Source organism: Elephas maximus, chromosome 3 (genome assembly GCF_024166365.1).
Source record: "Elephas maximus indicus isolate mEleMax1 chromosome 3, mEleMax1 primary haplotype, whole genome shotgun sequence".
NCBI lineage: Eukaryota > Metazoa > Chordata > Mammalia > Proboscidea > Elephantidae > Elephas > Elephas maximus.
Genome location: NC_064821.1, coordinates 17,592,246 through 17,612,672, shown reverse-complemented (window position 1 = coordinate 17,612,672; position 20,427 = coordinate 17,592,246). Strand labels below are relative to the sequence as shown.

Genomic DNA, 20,427 nt, shown 5'->3' with positions numbered 1-20,427 from the left:
ACAGAGAGAAAGTCAAGGTGATATAAAGAAATAAAAGATTGGTTTAAACTTAGAAAAATAGGGGTAAACATTAAGGTAAACACCAAGGAGACTAACAACCCTACACAACAAAATAAAAGAAATGAAAAAGAACAAGAAAAACATAAAGACTCCGCAAATATAAAATGAACAAAAATGAAAATGAAAAGAAAATACATAAAGAAAAATGACTCAACACGGAAAATTAAGTGGAACAAATAAACTGTCAGCAACACCACCCAAACACACACACACACACACACACACACACAAATCATCAAAATGACAGCACGGAATTCATACCTATCAAAGCTTACGCTGACTATAAATGGACTAAATACACCAATAAAGAGACAGAGAGTGGCAGAATGGATAAAAAAACACAACCCATCTATATGCTGCCTACAAGACACACCTTAGACTTAAAGACACAAACAACCTAAAACTCAAAGGATGGGAAAAAATATAACAAGCAAACAACAATAAAAAAAAGAGGAGGAGTGGCAATATTAATCTCTGACAAAGTACACTTTAAGGCAAAATCCACCACAAAGGATAAGTAAGAATACTGTATAATAATTAAAGGGTCAGTATACCAGGAGGACATAACCATAATAAATATGTATGCACCCAATGAAAGGGCTCCAAAATACATAAACTCTAACAGCATTGAAAATAGAAATAGCTCCACAGTAATAGTGAGAGCTGTCTTCAACATACCTTTTTCAGTAAAGGACAGAACATCCAGAAAGACCCTCAAAAAAGACACAGAACATCCAAATACCACAACCAACCAACTTGATCCCATGGACATATACAGAACACTCCATCCAACAGCAGCCAAGTATACTTTCTTTTCAAACACACATGGAACATTCTCCAGAATAGACTACATATTTGGACACAAAGCAAGCCTTAAGAGAATTCAAAACATTGAAATAATTCAAAGCATCTTTTCTGACCATAAAGTCAAAAATGTGGAAATCAATAAAAGAAAAAAAAAATCAAACATATTAAAACTGAACAACACCTTGCTCAGAAACTACTGGGTTATAGAAGAAATTAAGGATGAAATAAAGAAATTCACAGAATTAAATGAGAATGAAAACACATCGTACCCGAACTTTGGGACACAGCAAAAGGAATGTTCAGAGGTCAATTTATAACAGTAAATGCACATCCACAAAGAAGAAAGGGCCAAAAATCAAAACGTTAACCCTTCAACTCTAACAAGTAGAAAGGGAGCAGCAAAAGAAGCCCCAGGGTACCAGAAGAATGCAAATAATAAAAATTAGAGCAGAATTAAATGAAATAGAGAATAGAAAAACAATTGAAAGAGTTAACATGACAAAAGTTAGTTCGTTGAAAAGATTAAAAAAATTGATAAACCATTAGCCAAAGTGAAAAGAGAAAAACAGGAAAGGAAGGAAATAACCCGAATAAGAACATAAAAAATGCAACATAGCCAACTGAAATTAAAAGAATTAGAATACTATGAAAAATTGTACTCCAATAAATACAAAAACCTACAGGAAATGAACAAATTTCTAGAAACATACTACCTACCCAAATTAACACAAAATAATGTGAAAATCTGAACATACTCATAACAAAAGAAGAGATTGAAATGGTTATTAAAAAAACCTCCCAACCAAAAAAAGCCCTGGCCCTGATTGTTTCACTGGAGAATTCTATTGAACTTTCAAAGAAGAGTTAGCACCATTCCTGTTAAAGACATTTTGGAGCATAGAAAAGGATGGAATACTCCCAAACTCATTCTATGTAGCCAGCATATCCCTGATACCAAAACCAGGTAAAGACACCACAAAGAAAATTACAGATCAATATCCCTCATTTACATAGATGTAAAAATCCTCAACAAAATTCTAGCCAATAGAATTCAACAACATATCAAAAAACTAATTCACCATGACCAAGTAGGAGTCATACCATGTATGTAGGGTTGTTTCAACATTGGAAAAACAATCAGGTAATCCATCACATAAATAAGACAAAAGACAAGAACCATACGATCTTATTATTTGATGCAGAAAAGGCATTTGAAAAACCCAACATCAATTCATGATAAAAATTCTCAACAAAATAGGAATAGAAGCAAAATTCCTCATAATAAAGGGCATTTATACAAAGCCAACGGCCAACATCATCCTAAGTGGAGAGAGTCTGAAAGCTTTCCTCTTGAGAATGGGAATCAGACAAGGATGCTCTTTATCACCACATTTATTCAACGTTGTGTTGGAAGTCCTAGCCAGAGCAATAAGGCAAGGAAAAGAAATAAAGGCATCCAAAATGGTAAGGAAGAACTAAAAGTATCTTTATTTGTGGATGATATGCCCTTACACACAGAAAACCCAAAGAATCCACAAGAAAACTACTAGAACTAATAGATTTCAGTAAAGTATCAGGACAAAAGATGAACATAGAAAAATCAGTTGGATTCCTCTACACCAATAAAGACAACTTCAAAGAAGAAATTAACAAATCAATACCATTTACAATAGCCTACAAGTACATAAAATATTTAGGAATAAATCTAACCAGAGGCATCAAATGCCGGCACAACAAAAACTACAAGACACTACTGCAAGAAACCAAACGAGACTTATATCAGTGAAAAAATATACCTTGCTTGTGGATAGGAAGGCTTAACATTGTGAAAATGTCAATTTTACCCAAAGTGATCTACAGATACCATGCAATCTCAATTCAAATTCCAAAAACATTTTTTAAAGCAATGGAGAAACAAATCACCAACTTCATATGGAAGGGAAAGAGGCCCTGGGGAAGTAAGGCATTGCTGAAAAAGAAGAACAAAGTGGAATGCCTCACTCTATCTGATTTTAGGACCTAACATACTGACACAATAGTGAAAACAGCCTGGTACTGGTATAACAACACATACATAGACCAATGGAACAGAATTGAGAATCCATACTTAAATCCACACATGAGCAGCTGGTATTTGACAAAGGCCCAGAGTAAGTTAAATGGGGAAAAGACAGTCTCTTTAACAAATGGTGTTGGCGTAACTTCATATCCATCTGCAAAAAAAAAATGAAACAAGACCCATACCTCACACGATGCGCCAACCTAAGTCAAAATGGATCAAAGACCTAAATATAAAGTTTAAAACGATAAAAATCATGGAAGAAAAGATAGGGTCAACACTAAAAGCCCTAATACATGGCCTAAACAGTATACAAAACATTACTAACAATGTACAAACTAGATAACTGGGAGCTCCTAAAAATCAAATACTTCTGCTCATCCAAAGACTTCACCAAAAGAGTAAAAAGACAACCTACACACTGGCAATCTGATCAGCATCTAATCTCCAAAATTTACAAGATACTGCAAAACCTCAGCAACAAAAAGACAAATAACCCAATTAAAAAATGGGCAAAGGATTGATAACGAAAAATGTTGAATCCATGAAACATTTCATAACATGGAGAAATCTGGAAGGCATTATGCTGCGTGAAATCAGTCAACTGCAAAAGGACAAATATTATATAAGACCACTATTATAAGAAATGGAGAAAGAGTTTAAGCAAAGAAAAAAATACCCTTTGATGTTTACGAGACGGGGGAGGGTGGGAAGGAGACAGAGGGGCATTCACTAATTAGATAGTAGGTAAGTTTCATTTTAGGTGAAGGGAAAGATGATACACAATAAAGTAGAGGTCAACACAAATGGACTAAACCAAAAACAAAGAAGTTTCCTTAAAAAACTGAACACTTCAATGGCCAGCATAGCAGGGGAGGGAGTTTGAGGACCAGGGTTTCAGGGGACATCTAAGTCAATTGACATAATAAAATCTATTAAGAAAACATTCTGCATCCCACTTTGGAGAGTGGTGTCTGCAGTCCTAAACACTAACAAGCGGTCATCTAAGATGCATGAATGGGTCTCAACCCACCTGGAACACGGAAGAATGAAAAACACCAAAGGCACAAAATAATTATGAGCCTAAGAGACAAAAAGGACCACATAAACCAGAGACTACATCAGCCCTACACTTGAACAGCTAGATGTTACCTAGCCACAACCGATGACTGCCCTAACAGGGAACTCAACAGAGGAATCCTGAGGAAGCAGGAGAGCAGTGGGATGCAGACCCCAAATTTTGTAAAAAGACCAGACTTAATAGTCAGACTGGCACTGGTGGAACTCCGGAGGCTAGGGACCCCAGGTCTTCTGTTACCCCAGGGCAGGAACCATTCCCAAAGCCAACTCTTCAGACAGGGATTGGACTGGAATAGGGGATAGAAAATGAGAATGGTGAAGAACAAGCTTCTTGGATCAAGTAGAAACATGAGACTATGTTGGCGTCTCCTGTCTGGAGGGGAGATGAGAGGCAGAGGTAGCCAGAAGTTACCAGACTGTTCACAAGGAGAGAGAGGGGAGGGAAGCACTCTGCTATCTCATCAGAGGGAGAGCAATTAGGAGTGTATAGCAAGGTGTAGGAAACCCTGGTACCATAGCGGTTAAGAGCTACAGCTGCTAATCAAAAGATCGGCAGTTCAAATCCACCAGGTGCTCCTTGGAAACCTTATGGGGCAGTTCTACTCTGTCCTTTGGGGTCGCTATGAGTCAGAATCGACTCGATAGCAACGGGTTTGGTTTTTGGTTTTAGCAAGGTGTGTGTAAATTTTTGTATGAGAGACTGACCTGATTTGTAAACTTTCACTTAAAGCACAATAAAAATTAATTAAAAAAAACATGGGCAAAGGATATGAACAGGCACTTCACCAAGGGAGACATTCAAGTAGCTAACAGATACATGAAGAAATGCTCACAATCATTAGCCATTAGAGAAATACAAATCAAAACTACAATGAGAAACCATCTCACTCTAGCGAGGCTAGCATTAGTCCAAAAAACACAACATAATGAATATTGGAGAGGTTATAGAGAGATTGGAACACTTATGCACTGCTGGTGGGAATGTAAAATGGTGCAACTACTTTGGAAATCAATTTGGCACTTCCTTAAAAAGATACAAATAGAAGTACCATACGATCCAGCAATCCCATTCCTTGGAATGTATCCTGGAGAAATAAAAGTCCTCACACAAATAGATATATGCACTCCCATGTTCATTGCAGCACTGTTCACAATATCAAAAAGATGAAAACAACTAAGCTGCCCAAAAATGGATGAATGGATAAACAAATTATGGTATATTCATACAATGGGGTACTATGCAAGACAAAGAACAATAATAAATCTGTGAAATATCTCATGGATGAATCTGGAAGGCATTATGCTGAGTGAAGTTAGTCAGTCACATAAAGACAAATATTGCAGAAGACCACTATTATAAGAACTCGAATAAAGGTTTAAACACAAAAGAAAACATTCTTTGATGGTTATGAGGGTGGGGAGGGAGGGAGAGGGATATTCACAAACTAGATCAAAAAAAAAAAAACTAGATAGTGCACAAGAATTATTTTCAGTGAAGGGAAGGACAATACACAATACAGGGGAAGTCAGCACAACTGGACTAAACCCAAAGCTGAGAAGTTTTTTGAATACAGCCAAACACTTTGAAGGACAGAATAATAGGGACAGGGGTCTGGGGACCATGGTTTCAGGGGACATCTAGGTCCATTGGCATAACAAAGTGTACTAAGAAAACATTCTGCATACTACTTTGGTGAGTGGCCTCTGGGGTTTTAAAAGCTAGTGGGCAGCCACCTAAAATGCATCAATTGTTCCCAGCCTACCTGGAGCAAAGGAGAATGAAGAACATCAAAGACACAGAGAAATATGAGCCCAACAGACAGAAAGGGCCACATAAACCAGAAACTCCATCAGCCTGAGACCAGAAGAACTAGATGGTGCCTGGCTACCTCCAATGACTGGTCTGACAAGGAATACAACAGAGAGTCCCTGAAGGAGCAGGAGAAAAATGGAATGCAGAGCTGAAATTCTAGTAAACAAACAAACAAACAAACAAAACCAGACTTAATAGTCTGATTGAGACTGGAGAGACCCCAGAAGACATGGCCCCCAACTCTGTTAACCCAGAACTGAAACGATTCCAAAGCCAACTCTGCAGATAAAGATTACATTGGACTATAAGACATAAAATACTACTCGTGAAGAGAGTACTTCTTAGCTCAAGTAGATACATGATACTAAATGGGCAGCTCCTGTCGAGAGAAGGAGATGACAAGACAAAAAGGGACAAGAGCTGGTTGAATGGATACGGGAAATCCAGGGTGGAAAGGAGGAGTGTGCTGTCACATTACAGGGAGAGCAGCTAGCGTTACATGACAATGTGTGTATAAATATTTGTATGAGAAACTAACTTGAACTGTAAACTTTTACTTGAAGCACAATAAAAAAAAAAAAAGGGAGGGGGACTATGACTGGCAGATTCTATTTGAATGGAAGCTTTCAGTAGAAGTTTACATTCTTCTTTTTGAAGCCACTATGACTTCTTATTTTTTTTTATTATGTCATATGTTTGAAGTAAATGAGTTTAAGATGGTGAAGAGTGACATAACACCATCTTATCTCAAATTGTTTTTCATATAATATATTGAGAACACAGTAGATTAGCAACCAGAATTCATATGGAAACAACATGTGGTAACATAAATTCACAAACACATGAAAATATTGAATTCATTAAAGCCTTTTAAGTGAATATTCACATGGAACACCATCTTCGTCTATTAAATAATGGTTGTCATCTAGCTAAATCTACTGAGAGTATAGATAAACCTGCATACTATTGCCTAGCCAGTGATATTGTGATTTCTCACAACTCCATTAAAAATCAAGAGCCAAAATATCAACCCACATTCCGCAAATGTGAAGAAAAATGTGTATCAAAATTATAGGGACACAACAAGAAAAAAGCTGATTATGAAATCCTAAAAAGGGAGTAACTACTCTGTCTACAGTGATCACGGTCAGAGGTTATCACAGAGAATAGCTTAAAATATGCTCCATGAAAATATATAGAATAAAGATTAAGGATCAGGGGATATTCAATGCCAGTCAGGAAGTAACAAGGTTACATTTTTGCATTTTACTATAATGCAAATTGAATCAGACTTTCTAACGTCATTGGTAAGATAGAGATGCTTTCGGGTGTACTCAAAAAAGACTGCAATGCAATTAGAGAAGTATGGTATATCCATGTCTGCAAGGTGTGTGACTTGGAGGTGAGAGAAACAGGTAGAGAGAGGTAAATGCCTTGCAGCTGGTCTCCTAGGGGCTGGGAATCAGCTATCCTGAATTCTACCTTCTATTTTTTGGTCTTTAAAGATTTGCAATGTCCTGGGATCAGAATGACAATAGAAGTATTTGGTTAATGAGGAACTTTGGATATTGAGCCCCCAGGGACACAGAGGTTACAAATAGTCTACCTGTAACCACCTCACTCACTTCGATAGCCAAATAATATGCATGCAGACATGACCATTTTGTATTCCTCTCCCATCAAAAAGCAGTACTCCACCCACAGATGATCCTCTTGCCGGGGAGCCTGGTGTCTCATTTGGTCCCTCTGCCTTTCCTAAGGAAAGCTCTTCCATCTACATCATCCAACATCCAGGACAGATGTCAAGCATCATTCCTTAGTGATGCCAGCCAGGTTACCTAAATCCCTTAGTTAATGCTTGGAAATGAGGACAGGTGTTTTAATACAGGTTCATCCAGGGGAATGATGCATGTGAAGATAGTATGAGCATGAAATGATTGGAATCAAGTCACCCTTGAACTTCTGCCTGTCTCCCATTTCCCTGACATGTTTCCTTTTATCTTTGAACCGATAGCAAGGAGTTGTCATTCTGCTAGTGTCCTCTCTCTCCACAATGGCAAGGATCGTTTTCTTCCTGAATAGAAGCCTGCCCCTTCTCAAGCAGGATGACTGTTCTAAAATTCTGACATTTATAACATTCTTGTGGTGGTGAAGAGGGTTTATCAACATCACCTTATCTTCCCATTCCTGCTTTTTAACACACATTTGTATTACAGGTTTTCCCTGCTGTCCGGAAGTAGAGTATTCCTATGAATCCTTTCATAAGCCGAAATGGCGCAAAGTGAAGAAGCAATTACCATTAATTTATACGGAAAAAATTTTGGAAGGTTCCAAGACTCAAAACATAACCCACTAAGTCATACCAAATAACACGTATAACCTGAAATAATGCTAACATATAGTGTTGATATGCACAGTTCAAAGCTATTGTAGTTTAATGCCAAGTGTGCTTTTCAAAGAAGGAGCTTTGGGACAGACTCTCGTCACTAGGAGCTGTGCAATGCCTCCTTAAAGGCTCACTGCAAAACGCGGAACGCTAGTTTCGATTTTCACGTTTTTCTGCAAAAGTGAAATCCAACTTAAATGTCTTTCGGCTAGCGAAGAAAACCATTACTGATGTGAGTATTTTGTAAAAGCAAAGTGCAAAAAAGTGAACTTTTCAAAAGCAGGGGATGCCTGCATTTCTGTTGCCCCGTTCTAATTTCTGAGGAAAGCACTGGAATCCGAGACAGTCTCACCAGGCTGCCTCCAGAGTCTATTTTTCTCAACAAAATTACCAAGTATGTAAAATGACAAAAAGAGCACAAGGAATGTAATCAAAAAAAAAAAAAAAAAAAGACCACCCTCTCACCCTTTCCAAAATAAATAAATGTTGATGCTCTGCTCTATTAGCTTCTGCATTTTTTAAAAATAACCAAATAAAATGCATGCAGACGGTACCACCTTTGTGTTATCCCCTCCCATTCCGCTCATTCTCATCCCAAGATGCTGCTTCCTGACCTTTGAATGCAATTACCTCATCTTTTCCTTCAGATTCATCAGCAATATGGGACCTAGAAACCAAACAGGTGTTTCAGAGTTTGTTCTCCTGGCACTGACAGAGGATCCGGAACTGCCGTCCCTCCTCTTTATCCTGTTTCTGTCCACATATCTGCTCACAGTCCTGGGAAACCTGCTCATCATCCTGGCTGTCAGCTCTGACTCTCACCTTCACACCCCCATGTACTTTTTTCTTTCCAATCTCTCCTTTGCTGACATCTGTTTCAGCACCACCACGATCCCAAAGATGCTGGTGAACCTCCAAGGACAGAATCAGAGCATCACTTACCCAGGATGCCTCACCCAGGTCTGCTTTGTGCTGGTTTTTGCTAGTTTGGAAAGTTTTCTCCTTTCAGAAATGGCCTATGACCACTATGTGGCCATTTGTCACCCACTGAGATACACAGCTATCATGAATCCCCGCCTCTGTGGCCTGCTGACTCTAGTCTCCTTGCTCATTAGCATTTCGGATGTCCTGTTCCTCAGTCTGATGTTGTTGCGACTGTCCTTCTGCACAGACCTGGAAATTCCTTACTTCTTCTGTGAATTTGTTCAGGTCATCAAAGTTGCCTGTTTTGAAGCCCTCATCAATAACATCATCTTATATTTTGCAGCTAGCATACTGGGTGCTCTTCCTTTCTCTGGAATCATTTTCTCTTATACTCAAATTGTCTCCTCCATTTTGAGAATACCTTCAGCAGGTGGAAAGTATAAAGCTTTTTCTACCTGTGGGTCTCACGTTTCAGTTGTTTCCTTATTCTACGTGTCAGCTTTTGGCGCAACATTTACACACTCTTCTAGAAAGACTGCAGTAGCTTCAATGCTGTACACTGTAGTTACTCCCATGATGAACCCCTTCATCTACAGCCTGAGAAACAGGGACATGAAGGGAGCCTTGGGGAACATTATGAGGTGCACACCTGCTTTTCAGTGATTGTATTGTCTGCTTTGGGTTGGATTTCTAGATTGACTCAAAGTGATAGAGTCACAGATGGCTACAACACACTCAGCTATCATATCTGGACATCGTGCTTGGAGACACAAAACTGACTGTTTGTCCGAGGACATGTTGTTAATAGATCTCTCCATAGAATCATACAGAAGACATCTCCTCCCATTTTATCACTGAGAATAACATCACATATCCCTTTCTAATGAAAGTTTTGTTTGGGGAAAAGAATTGCTATGAGAGTTTTAGACTGACAATGTAAAGAATATTTTCTGTTGGGAAGTTAATTCCTATAACCACTAAAAGCACTTAATCCAATGCCTGGCACAGGATACTCAATCAAATTTAGGTAGGATCATTGTGTTCCGTATGTTGCTGTAATTTATACGGCGTATTTTTCCTTGTTCTCATGTATTTTACACTTTCTTCAGCAGTTTTATTGGTTTACCATTATTCTAATATCTATTTCCACGTTTTATTCATCTTAGTAATTACATCAAATGAATGAATAATTGTTGAGTAGGCAGGGTAGATTTGGCAGTCTTTTTTGGAACCAATTTGGTTTGATCCTTAAAAAACCAAAAACAAAAAATACTGATGAGAGTGTACATGAGATTTTCCTTTTCTCATTCGTCACCTTATGTTGCAGTTTTTCTTTCTCAACTCTGGTGAGTCCACACAGAGGCTGGTTAAAATTAACTTAATCATTAAAGTCTTAGTGGGTTGTCTGCACTCTTAGGGATCTCATGCAAAACTTTGTAATGTTTTCTTATGAAGAAAACAATTTTTCTACAGACATGGACTTTATTTCAAGGAAGAAATGTAGAGTGTAAAATGAAATGGGACCAAAGGCTAGTTGGCAAACTTAAGAAGATTAGTTTCCCCACAATCACAAAGAAGCAGGGCCATCAGTCAGAATCATCTCTGTGGTGTCAGGGTGACAACAGGACAGATCTTGTAGAAGAATTAATGCAGTGTCTGGAGATCCTTCAGTTCTGGTCATCATTAATGGTGGCTGTGGGATTGTGTTCAGCACTAAACCAGAAGGTCAGCTCCTCACCAGGCGTATTGTAGTGCAAAGCTGTCTACATGTACGTTCATAAAGCACGTGCAGAGATGAGTCACCTGAGACCTTGTTTGTAGTGCTGTTTTCCATACCTCACCCAAGACCTACTGACTTTGATATCTGGGGAGACATCTGAAGGATGAACATTCTAAATAATTACTTCTTTGAGATTTTGATGCATGCTGAAGTTTGAGAAGAATGACTTTAATATTAGAAGATGAAAGAATGGATTTAGAATCTAGAATATGAAAGAATCTGGAAAGTGAAATCTTTTCAATTTTACTTATTAAAATATCACATGCAAAGTACTGTATGAAATGTGTCAGTCGTTCTTAAAGAATAGTAATACAATGAGAACTCATATACCTATGTCCCAGGTTATAAATAAAGTAATGGCATCACCATATAATCCAATGAATACTCTCCCTGTACCCTTCCAGTGGCAAAAACTATCCTGAATTCTATATTTATCTTTTTCTCTTAAGTTCTGTTTTGTTGAATCTTATTGTTATGGATTTAATTTAAAAAAAAAAGCCTCCTAAAAAGATAGGTTGAAGTCCTAACTCCTTTAAGTGTGACTTCATTTGGAAATAATACCTTTGAAGATGTTATTTGTTAAGATTAGGTCACACTGGAGTATGTTTGAACAGAACAAGGGGATACTGAGTGATATAAAGTCAGGAAAGTTGTGTGTCAGGGTTGTGTCTTTCACCATACTTATTCAATCTGTATGCTGAGCAAATAATCCAAGAAGCTGGACTATAGGAAGAAAAAGATGACCTCAGCACTGGAGGAAGACTCATTAACAGCCTGTGCTATGCAGATGACACAACCTTGCTTGCTGAAACTGAAGAGGACCTGAAGTATTTATACGCATACATATATATGTACATACATACATGTATGTATGTACATATGTATGTATGTATTGTGTACTATCCTAGTGGGAATGAAGTGGTATCTGTTTGTTGTTTTTAATTTTTTTTTATTGTGGTAAAATATATATAACAGAAGTATTCCATTTAATCTTAAGTTGTAAAATTCATGACATTAATTACATGCATTATATTGTGCTAACATCATTAATCATTTCCAAAAGATTTGCATTACCCAAAAGAGAAACTCAGTACACCTTCAGCAATAACTCTCAGCTCCATTTTCTCCCATCTACTGGTAACCACTAATAGACTTTGCTTCCTAGGCATTTGTATGACTAGGTGTTTTACATAAGTGGGATATAAGGAGCCCTAGCAGATCATAAGAAACCCTGGTGGCTTAGTGATTAAGAGCTACAGCTGCTAAGGAATAGTTCAGCAGTTTGAATCCCACCAGGTGATCCTTGAAACTCTATGGGGTGGTTATACTCTGCCCTATAGGAAGGATCACTATGAGTTGGAATTCACTTGACCGTAAGGGGTTTGATTTTCTTTTTGTGGTGGATCATAAAATATTTATCCCTTTGTGCCTGACTTATTTCATTCAGCATAAAAATTTCAAGCTTCATCTATGTTTCAGTATGTATCAAGACTTCATTTCTCTTTATGACTACATAATATTCCATTGTATGAATATACAAAATTTTGTTTATCCATTCTTCTGTTGACTATGCAAAGGCATTTGACTGAGTAGATCATAACAAATTATGGAGAACATTGGGAAGACTGAGAATTTTGGACCACTTAATTATGCTCATGAGAAACCTGTACTTAGATCAAGAGGCAATCATTCGAACAGAACAAGGGGATGCTTTGTGCTTTATAGACAAGAAAGGTGCGCATCAGGGTTGCATCCTTTCACCGTACCTATTCAATCTGTATGCCGAGCAAATAATCCTAGAAGCTGGACTGTATGAAGAAGAACTGGGCATCAGGATTGGTGGAAGACTCACAAACAACCTGGTACTTTTGTGAGAAGAGGGATGTCTTTGAATATACAATTAAATTACATAAGTGTTCTGTGTCCACGTGTGCATGGTACTTACAATGGATGTGAGCAGAAAGACTTGGAGGAAAGTGGATGACATATCCTTGGGGTAGGAATCAGCCAGTGCTAAACTCTTTCTTTGAGCCTTGCTTCTTAACAATTTTCTCTGCCCTGAGATCAGAATGACAACAAAAGAGTTTGACTAATAAGGAGCTTTGGATATCGAAACCTCAAGGGCCATGGAGACTACAAATAGTCTGTCTACAACCACACACTCAACAGCCTTGCCCAGGTCAGTAAGCAGCACAACTCCCTGAGTACAGCACTTTCATTTTTATAATTCAGTGTCCAAGAACTGAATGTCACTTCTTAGTGATAGCACCTAGGTAATTTAAAGTTCCCCAAATTATGTTTTGCAAATAGGGAGAGATCTTTTTCTAACAGTCCATCTAGGGGCAGCTGTGAAGTAGGTACTTGCAGAAGGTGAGCAGAATGGAGTCATGCGTGAGATTCCTGCCTAATTGTCGATTCTTTTGACATATTTCCTTGTACCTTTACACCAATACTTGAACAACTGTCATTCTGCTAATATCCTACTCTGACTCTAAAATTCCAGGGACTTTTCCCATCTCAAGACAAACTTGTCCTTGCTCAATTTTGACGAATGTTCTAGATTTTTCCAAAAAAAATTTAATATTGTTTTGAGAGAGGAGGGGTGTATGGTGATCTGTTCTTACATTTCTATATATGATTCTTAATACTGCTTTGCAGGGAAGATCATTGGTCTTCATTCTGTTATCTGTTTATAAGAATTCTGAGGGAGGAGGTGGAAAATTAGACAGAACCCAAAGGCTAAATCAGCCATTTACCTGTTTCCTTTCATTGATCAATGAAGTATTCTAACAGGCACAACAGCACAGAAGAACAGGAGAAATACCCATGTATTTATGGTACTAGAATTAATAAATTGTGATATTTTGCCATAACAACTATCTTCTTAAAATAACACAATAATATGCATAAAGATGACATACTCTTTTTATTCCTGTCCATTTCCTTCCTTTGTTTCTCAGAGGCAACTATAGTCTTGAATTTGGTAAGCCTCTAGGCATTAGGGTATTCAATCACTAAAATTTGAAGAAGGAGGTAGTGGAGGAGAGAGGAGGACTGAGAGAAAAAGAGTGAAAGAGGAAGGAAAAAAGGAAGAGGAGGAAAAAGGAAATAGAGTGAGCAAAGAGAAGGATTTGTAATATCTATTTTGTTTCACATTATAGATGTGAGGCTTCCTCTAAAATGACGGATCCTTGTATATCTATTATGTGTCTCATCACATCTATTTTTTCCATCAGACTCATCAACAACATGGAATCAGAAAACAAAACGTGAAAAATAAGCAGGATTCCTCCCTCTCATACTCTCAGAGAATCCAGCACCGTAGCCCCTCCTCTTTAGGCTGTTCCCATCCATGTACCTAGTCAATGATCTCAGGAACCTGATCTTCATCCTGGGCTTCAAGTTGAATCCTACCTCTGCTCTGTAGTAGCTGTCTGACCTTTGACAATTTGCTTCAAGCTCAGTTTCAACATCTATAAAGTTGGCATAAGTATATTATTAGTTCATGTGTTGGGTAACGTTGGAGATGCCTCAACTTTATAAATGATACAAACAGGGTCAAATATTAAAAACAATTATCACTCCTAACAAAGGTTTCAGAGATAGGGAAGTCCAGGTACGCAGCTATAATGTTGCATTTTCACTCTTCATATGTTGGTTCCTCCCTAAGGTTGTTTTCCTTATGGTCACCAAAGGCTGCAGCAGTACAAAGATCATTTCAGAAACAACAATAGGAACAGAAACCTGACTGCCTCTATTTGGTCTCTTTGTGATGGAGAGATAGTCTTCCCAATGAATCATTTAGAAGACGGCGCATATTATCAGCCTGGTATGGTACATATGCCCTGCCCAAATCTAATTACTTTTAAGAGAAATTTCATTACCTTGAGAGGCTTAGACTAATTCTTTTATTAGGAAAGTCTGATGTGGAGTCAAGCACCATAGTGACTACAAATGCATACTTTAATGTCAATTCGTATTACTGTGGTGGCTTGTATGTTGTTGTAATGCTGGAAGCTATACCACCAGTATTTCAAACATCAGCAGGGTCACCTATTGTGGACAGGTTTCAGTAGAACTTCCAGACTAAGGCAGACTGGGAAGAAAGGCCTAGCAAGCTACTTCTAAAAATCAGCCGATGAAAACATGATGGAGAACAGAATATGGTTCTGGACCTTCAAAAGACTTACTTTGAATGCATCATCAGAAGGGACCAATCATTAGAAAGACGTCATGTTTTATAAAGCTGAGGAACAGCAAAGGCCAGGGAAACCTTCAAGGAGATGGATTGACAACAGCCACTACAATGAACACAAACATACCAAAAATTGTGAAGGTGGCACAAGATCAAGGAGGATTTCATTTGGTTATACATGGTGTCCAATTAGTTGGTACTGACTCAGTAGCAACTAACCGCAACAAATACAATGCCTGCCACCTAAGAAGTATTCAATGTGCTCAATGAATGTGAGCCAACACAACTTTATTCCAGGTCTGGCTTTCTCATTCTGCTCCTTTCTTTTCTCTCCTGCTACTTTCACATATTAGAAGCACTTGCCTCAGCACTTAGCCTAGCAGAGCACCTTTAACTGTTAACCCCATTTGGAAGTGCCTCAGAAGAAGAGCACTTCTGTACCCAATGCCAAGCCTCCTCCTAGGTTGCAACCAATGACTCATCAACACACCTTTTAAAGGCCTGACCCTCTTCCTCCAACTAGGATAACTCAAAAGGGCCATTTCAGTTCCAGAGCTCCCTGCAGGGTCAGCAGAGGCTAATCTTCAGACTGCATCCCAACTCAATTTCTTCCTCTGCCCAATCCTTCTCCCTTCCTTTCTCTTTCACACATGCTGATCCAAGGAGTACTCCCTAAGAAATCTTTGGCATCCTAATCTTCTTCCCAGGAAACCTAACCTGATACACTAAGAAAAGCATGACTGGAGGAGGTGAAGCCAAGATGATGGAGTAGTCAGATGCTTCGTGTGGTCCCTCTTCAACAAATCACACACACACATACACAAAGTAAACTGAATATATATGAAAATCTAAGAGTCCTGAACATCAAAGACAAAGTTGAGAAACTGGAATGAGCAGGAGGGGGACAGACAGTTCAGAAGTAGCTATGAGTTGCCAGACCTGACCTGGCTGGAAATGGCACGCTGCAGGCTGGGTCAACAGGCGCAAGTGGAGAGGCAAGCAGTGACACTTGGGACGTGTTTTCCACATCAGAAGAGAGTGCTCAAACCTCCAGAATCAGCAAGAAAATGTGATCAGTTGGCAAAAGATAAGTACAAGGGTCTAACCTACTGGACGATTTAAAAAAAACCTTTTTGGGAAGTACCTCTTTCCCATTTATCTGCCACTTCTCCACTCTGCTGTGGATCCCCAGCCAGCTTCAGCTATCGCTGCACTCCTTGGGCCAGAAGCAGGACTCGTTACTCACCCCAGCCATTCTCCTGGCTTTGGAGAGGGAACAAACTAACAAACAGGAAAAATTAATCTACCAGCTCCCCTAAGCTGGGAACTTGGGGCAGACACAGCCCCTTACCTAGGCACAGGCATAAGGGGTCCAAAGACTTTGAATGCCTTTCACCACTGCATAGAGCTGTGTGGGCCCATTTCAACAGCATAGGCCCTCATAAGCACAGTATAACAGGGTATATTCCTGAAGTCTACTTTCATCTGTATCTGCCATAAGGGGGAGTGCTAGGTTCCTGACATTTGACACCACCCTGCCCTTTAAGCACAGTCCTCACCTCCCCACATCAGAGGCCTGAGTACTGGTGGCTCCACCTACTCCACTGAACCACTCATGACAGGGATGCAAGAATAAGTGGTGACTCCTAGCTCTTACAGCCAGTAGTCTTGAGTGCCCATAGTCTGGCTGCAAAACCCACCTACCTACATACTCTAGGGAACAGGAACACACCTTCCACGCAATCGGGGCAGCAATCAGCCCCCTGCCTTGATGAGCATATGACCCTTTACTACAGCCAGATACCTATGCCTGATCCAATCTCTCCTGCCCGTCTAGGACTGTAGGTGAGAATCTGCACTACACACTTGATGACCAACGACAAGAAACCTAGCTGAATCCACACAAGAAAAGTAAATGGACTCCTGGGCTTACATATCCAGTAATAGCACCAGCCACCTGGAGACAGGATATGAGAGTTTCAAGGGTGCCAATAATCAAACTAGCTCACATGAACAGCCTATGTGGGTATATGAAAACAAAACAAGAAGCTAGGATGCAGTAAACAAACATAAAAGAAATAAATATAGTAACTTATTGATGGCTCAGAGATAACAGTCAATATAAAAATCACATAAAGAGGCAGACCACGATGACTTCAGCAAGCCACCAAAACAAGGAATCAAGAAACCTTCCAGACAAAAAAAATTTCTTGGAATTACCAGAAGTAGAATTCAAAAGACTAATATGCTGAAATCTTCAAGAGATCAGGAAGGAGATCAAGCAAAATGCAGAACAAGCCAAGAAACACAGAGACAAAGCCATAGAGGAACTTAAGAAGCTTATACAAGAGCATAATGACAAATATAACAGGCTGCAAGAATCCATAGAGAGACGTCAAACAGAAATCCAAAAGATTAACAATAAAATTTCAGAATTAGACAACTCAATAGAAAGCCATAGGAGCAGAATTGAGGCAATGGAAGTCAGAATTAGTGAGATTGAAGACAAAGCACTTGACACCAACTTATTTGAGGAAAAATCTGATTAAAGAATTTTTTTTTTTAATGAAGATACCCTAAGGATTATGTGAGACTCTATCAAGAGGAAAACCTACGAGTGGTTGGAGTACCAGAACAGGGATGAATAACAAAGAATACAGAGAGAATTTTTGAAGATTTGTTGGTAGAAAACGTCACTGAAATCATGAAAGATGAGAAGATATCTATCCAAGGAGCTCACCAAACCCCATAAAAGATAGATTCTAAAAGAAACTCACCAAACCAAAAAAAGTCACCAAGACATATTACAATCAAACTTGCCAAAACCAAAGATAAAGAAAGAATTTTAAAAGTGGCTAAAGATAAACAAGAAGTTACACAGAAGAATCCATAAGACTAAGCTCAGACTACTCAGCAGAAACCATGCAGGCAAGAAGGCAACGGAATGATACATACAAAGCCTTGAAGGAAAAAAAAAAATTGCCAGCCAAGATTTATATATCCAGCAAAACTGTCTCTCAAATATGATGGCAAAATTAGGACATTCTCAGATAAATAGAAGTTTAGGGAATTTGCAAAAACCAAACCAAATTACAAGAAATACTAAAGGGAGTCCTCCAGTTAGAAAATCAATAATATCATATAACAACTCAAGACTAGAACACAGGATGGAGCAACCGGATATCAACCCAGATACGGAAGTCACAAAATAAATCAAAGCTAAAACACAGAAAATAGGGAAACAGAGGCGTCAATATGTAAAAGACAACAACACTAAAACAGAAACGAGGGACTTAAAAATGTGGTCATTGATCTTTCATTTGAAGAGGAAGGGAAGGCAATATAAAGAAATCAAAGATTGGTTTAAACTTAGAAAAATAGGGGTAAATATTAAGGTAACCACAAAAGAAACTAACGATCCTATTAAAAAACGAGAAAAACATAGACTCAGCAAATAAAAAATCAACAACAATGAAAAAGGTGAAAAGAAAATGCATAAAAACAACTCAGCACAGAAAATTAAGTGAAACAAAGAAACTACCAACAAACAACGCACCAAAAAAGACATCAAATGACAGCACTAAACTCACACCTATCAATACTTACTCTGGATGTAAATGGACTAAATGCACCAATGAAGAGACAGAGTGGCAGAATGGATAAAAAACACGATCCATCTATATGCTGCCTACAAGAGACACACCTTAAAGACACAAACAAACTAAAACTGAAAAGATGGAAAAAAATCTATCAAACAAACATCACAGAAGGAACAGGAGGTGGTTGAATGGACACGGGAACTCCAGGGTGGAAAGGAGGAGTGTGCTTTCACATTATAGGGAGAGAACTAGGGTCACATAACAATGTGTGTGTAGATATTTGTATGAGAAACTAGCTTAAACTGTAAACTTTAACTTAAAGCACAATAAAAAAAAATATGACTGGCCAATTCTATTTGAATAGAAGGTTTCAGTAGAAGTTTACATTCTTCTTTTTGAACCCACTGTGCCTTCTTATTTTTAATTATGTCATAAGTTTGAAGTGAATGAGGTTAGGATGGTGAAGAATGACATTATAATGCCATCTTGTCTCCAATTGGTTTTCATAAAACATATATTGAGAATACTGTAGATTAGCAAATAAAATTCATATGGAAACTACATGTAGTAAAATCAATGGATAAACATATGAAAACATTGTATTCATTAAAGATGAAGGTTTTTAAGTGAATATTCACATGGGACACCATCTTCATCTATTAAATAATTTTTGTCATCTAACTAAATCTACTGAGTATGGATAAACCTACATACTAATGCCTAGCCAGTGACCTTGTGATTTCTCACAGCTCCATTAAAAATCAAAAGCCAAAATATCAACCCATATTCAACTGTGAAGAGAAATGTGTATCAAAATTACTGGGACACAACAAAAAAAAGCTGAATATGAAACCGTAAAAAGGGAGTAACAGGTCTATCTATAGTGATCACAGCCAGAATTGCTCACAGAGAATAGCTTAAAATATGCTCTGTATAAATATACAGAATGAAGAGTGAGAATCAGGGGATATTCAAATGACTCTTAGAAAGTAACAATGCTACAGATTTACATTTTACCATAGCTTAGCTATATTTCTCAAAATATTATTTCTACCATCATATATAAGTTATATTTTCACACCTAAAATTGGAATCAGACTTTTTAATACCTTTGGTGAGATGGATATGCTTTTGGTTGTACTTAAAAAGGCAGCAATGCAATTAGAGAAGGATGGTGTACCCACGTGTGCAAGGTATGTGACGTGAAGGTAAGAGAAACAGGTAGAGGGAAGTAAATGGCATACAGCTGGTCCCCCAGGGGCTGGGAATCAGCTTTCCTGAATTCTACCTTCTATTGTCCTGGCCCTTAAAGATATTCACTGTCCTGTCATCAGAATGACAAGAAAAGTGTTTGGTTAATGAGAAGCTTTGGATATTGAGCCCCCAGGGACCTACAGTACAAATAGTCTACCTGTGACCACCTCCCTCAATATTCCTCCCCCAGCCAGGAAACAGCACACCTGGGAATCCTCCCACAGATGAGCCTCTTGCTCAGGGGCCTGATGCCTCACTTGGTCCTTCTGCATTTCCTGAGCAAAGCTCTCCCATCTGCATCATCCAACATCCAGGGCAGATGTCAAGCATCATTCCTCACTGATGCCAGCCAGGTAACCTAAATCCCTTAGTTAAAGTTTGGAAATGGAGACAGGTGTTTTAATAGTTTCATCCAAGGGAATGACGCATGTGAAAATAGTATGTGCATGAAATGACTGGAATCAAGTCAC

General features: G+C 38.5%; 2 protein-coding genes across 2 annotated transcripts in view; both read left to right on the top strand.

Annotated features, from left to right (window-relative positions):
• Positions 1-20,427, top strand: part of LOC126070942 (olfactory receptor 7G2-like) — a 457,831-nt gene that overhangs the window by 202,368 nt on the left and 235,036 nt on the right. The gene's annotated exons all lie outside the window — the stretch shown is intronic.
• Positions 9,106-9,792, top strand: LOC126070946 (olfactory receptor 7G2-like). Its single transcript, XM_049875271.1, has one exon. It carries the CDS (start codon positions 9,106-9,108, stop codon positions 9,790-9,792), a length of 687 nt encoding a protein of 228 aa, XP_049731228.1.

Coding starts and splice junctions, on each gene's coding strand:
- LOC126070946 (XM_049875271.1), top strand. CDS start 9,106: ATGCTGGTGAACCTCCAAGGACAGAATCAGAGCATCACTTACCCAGGA.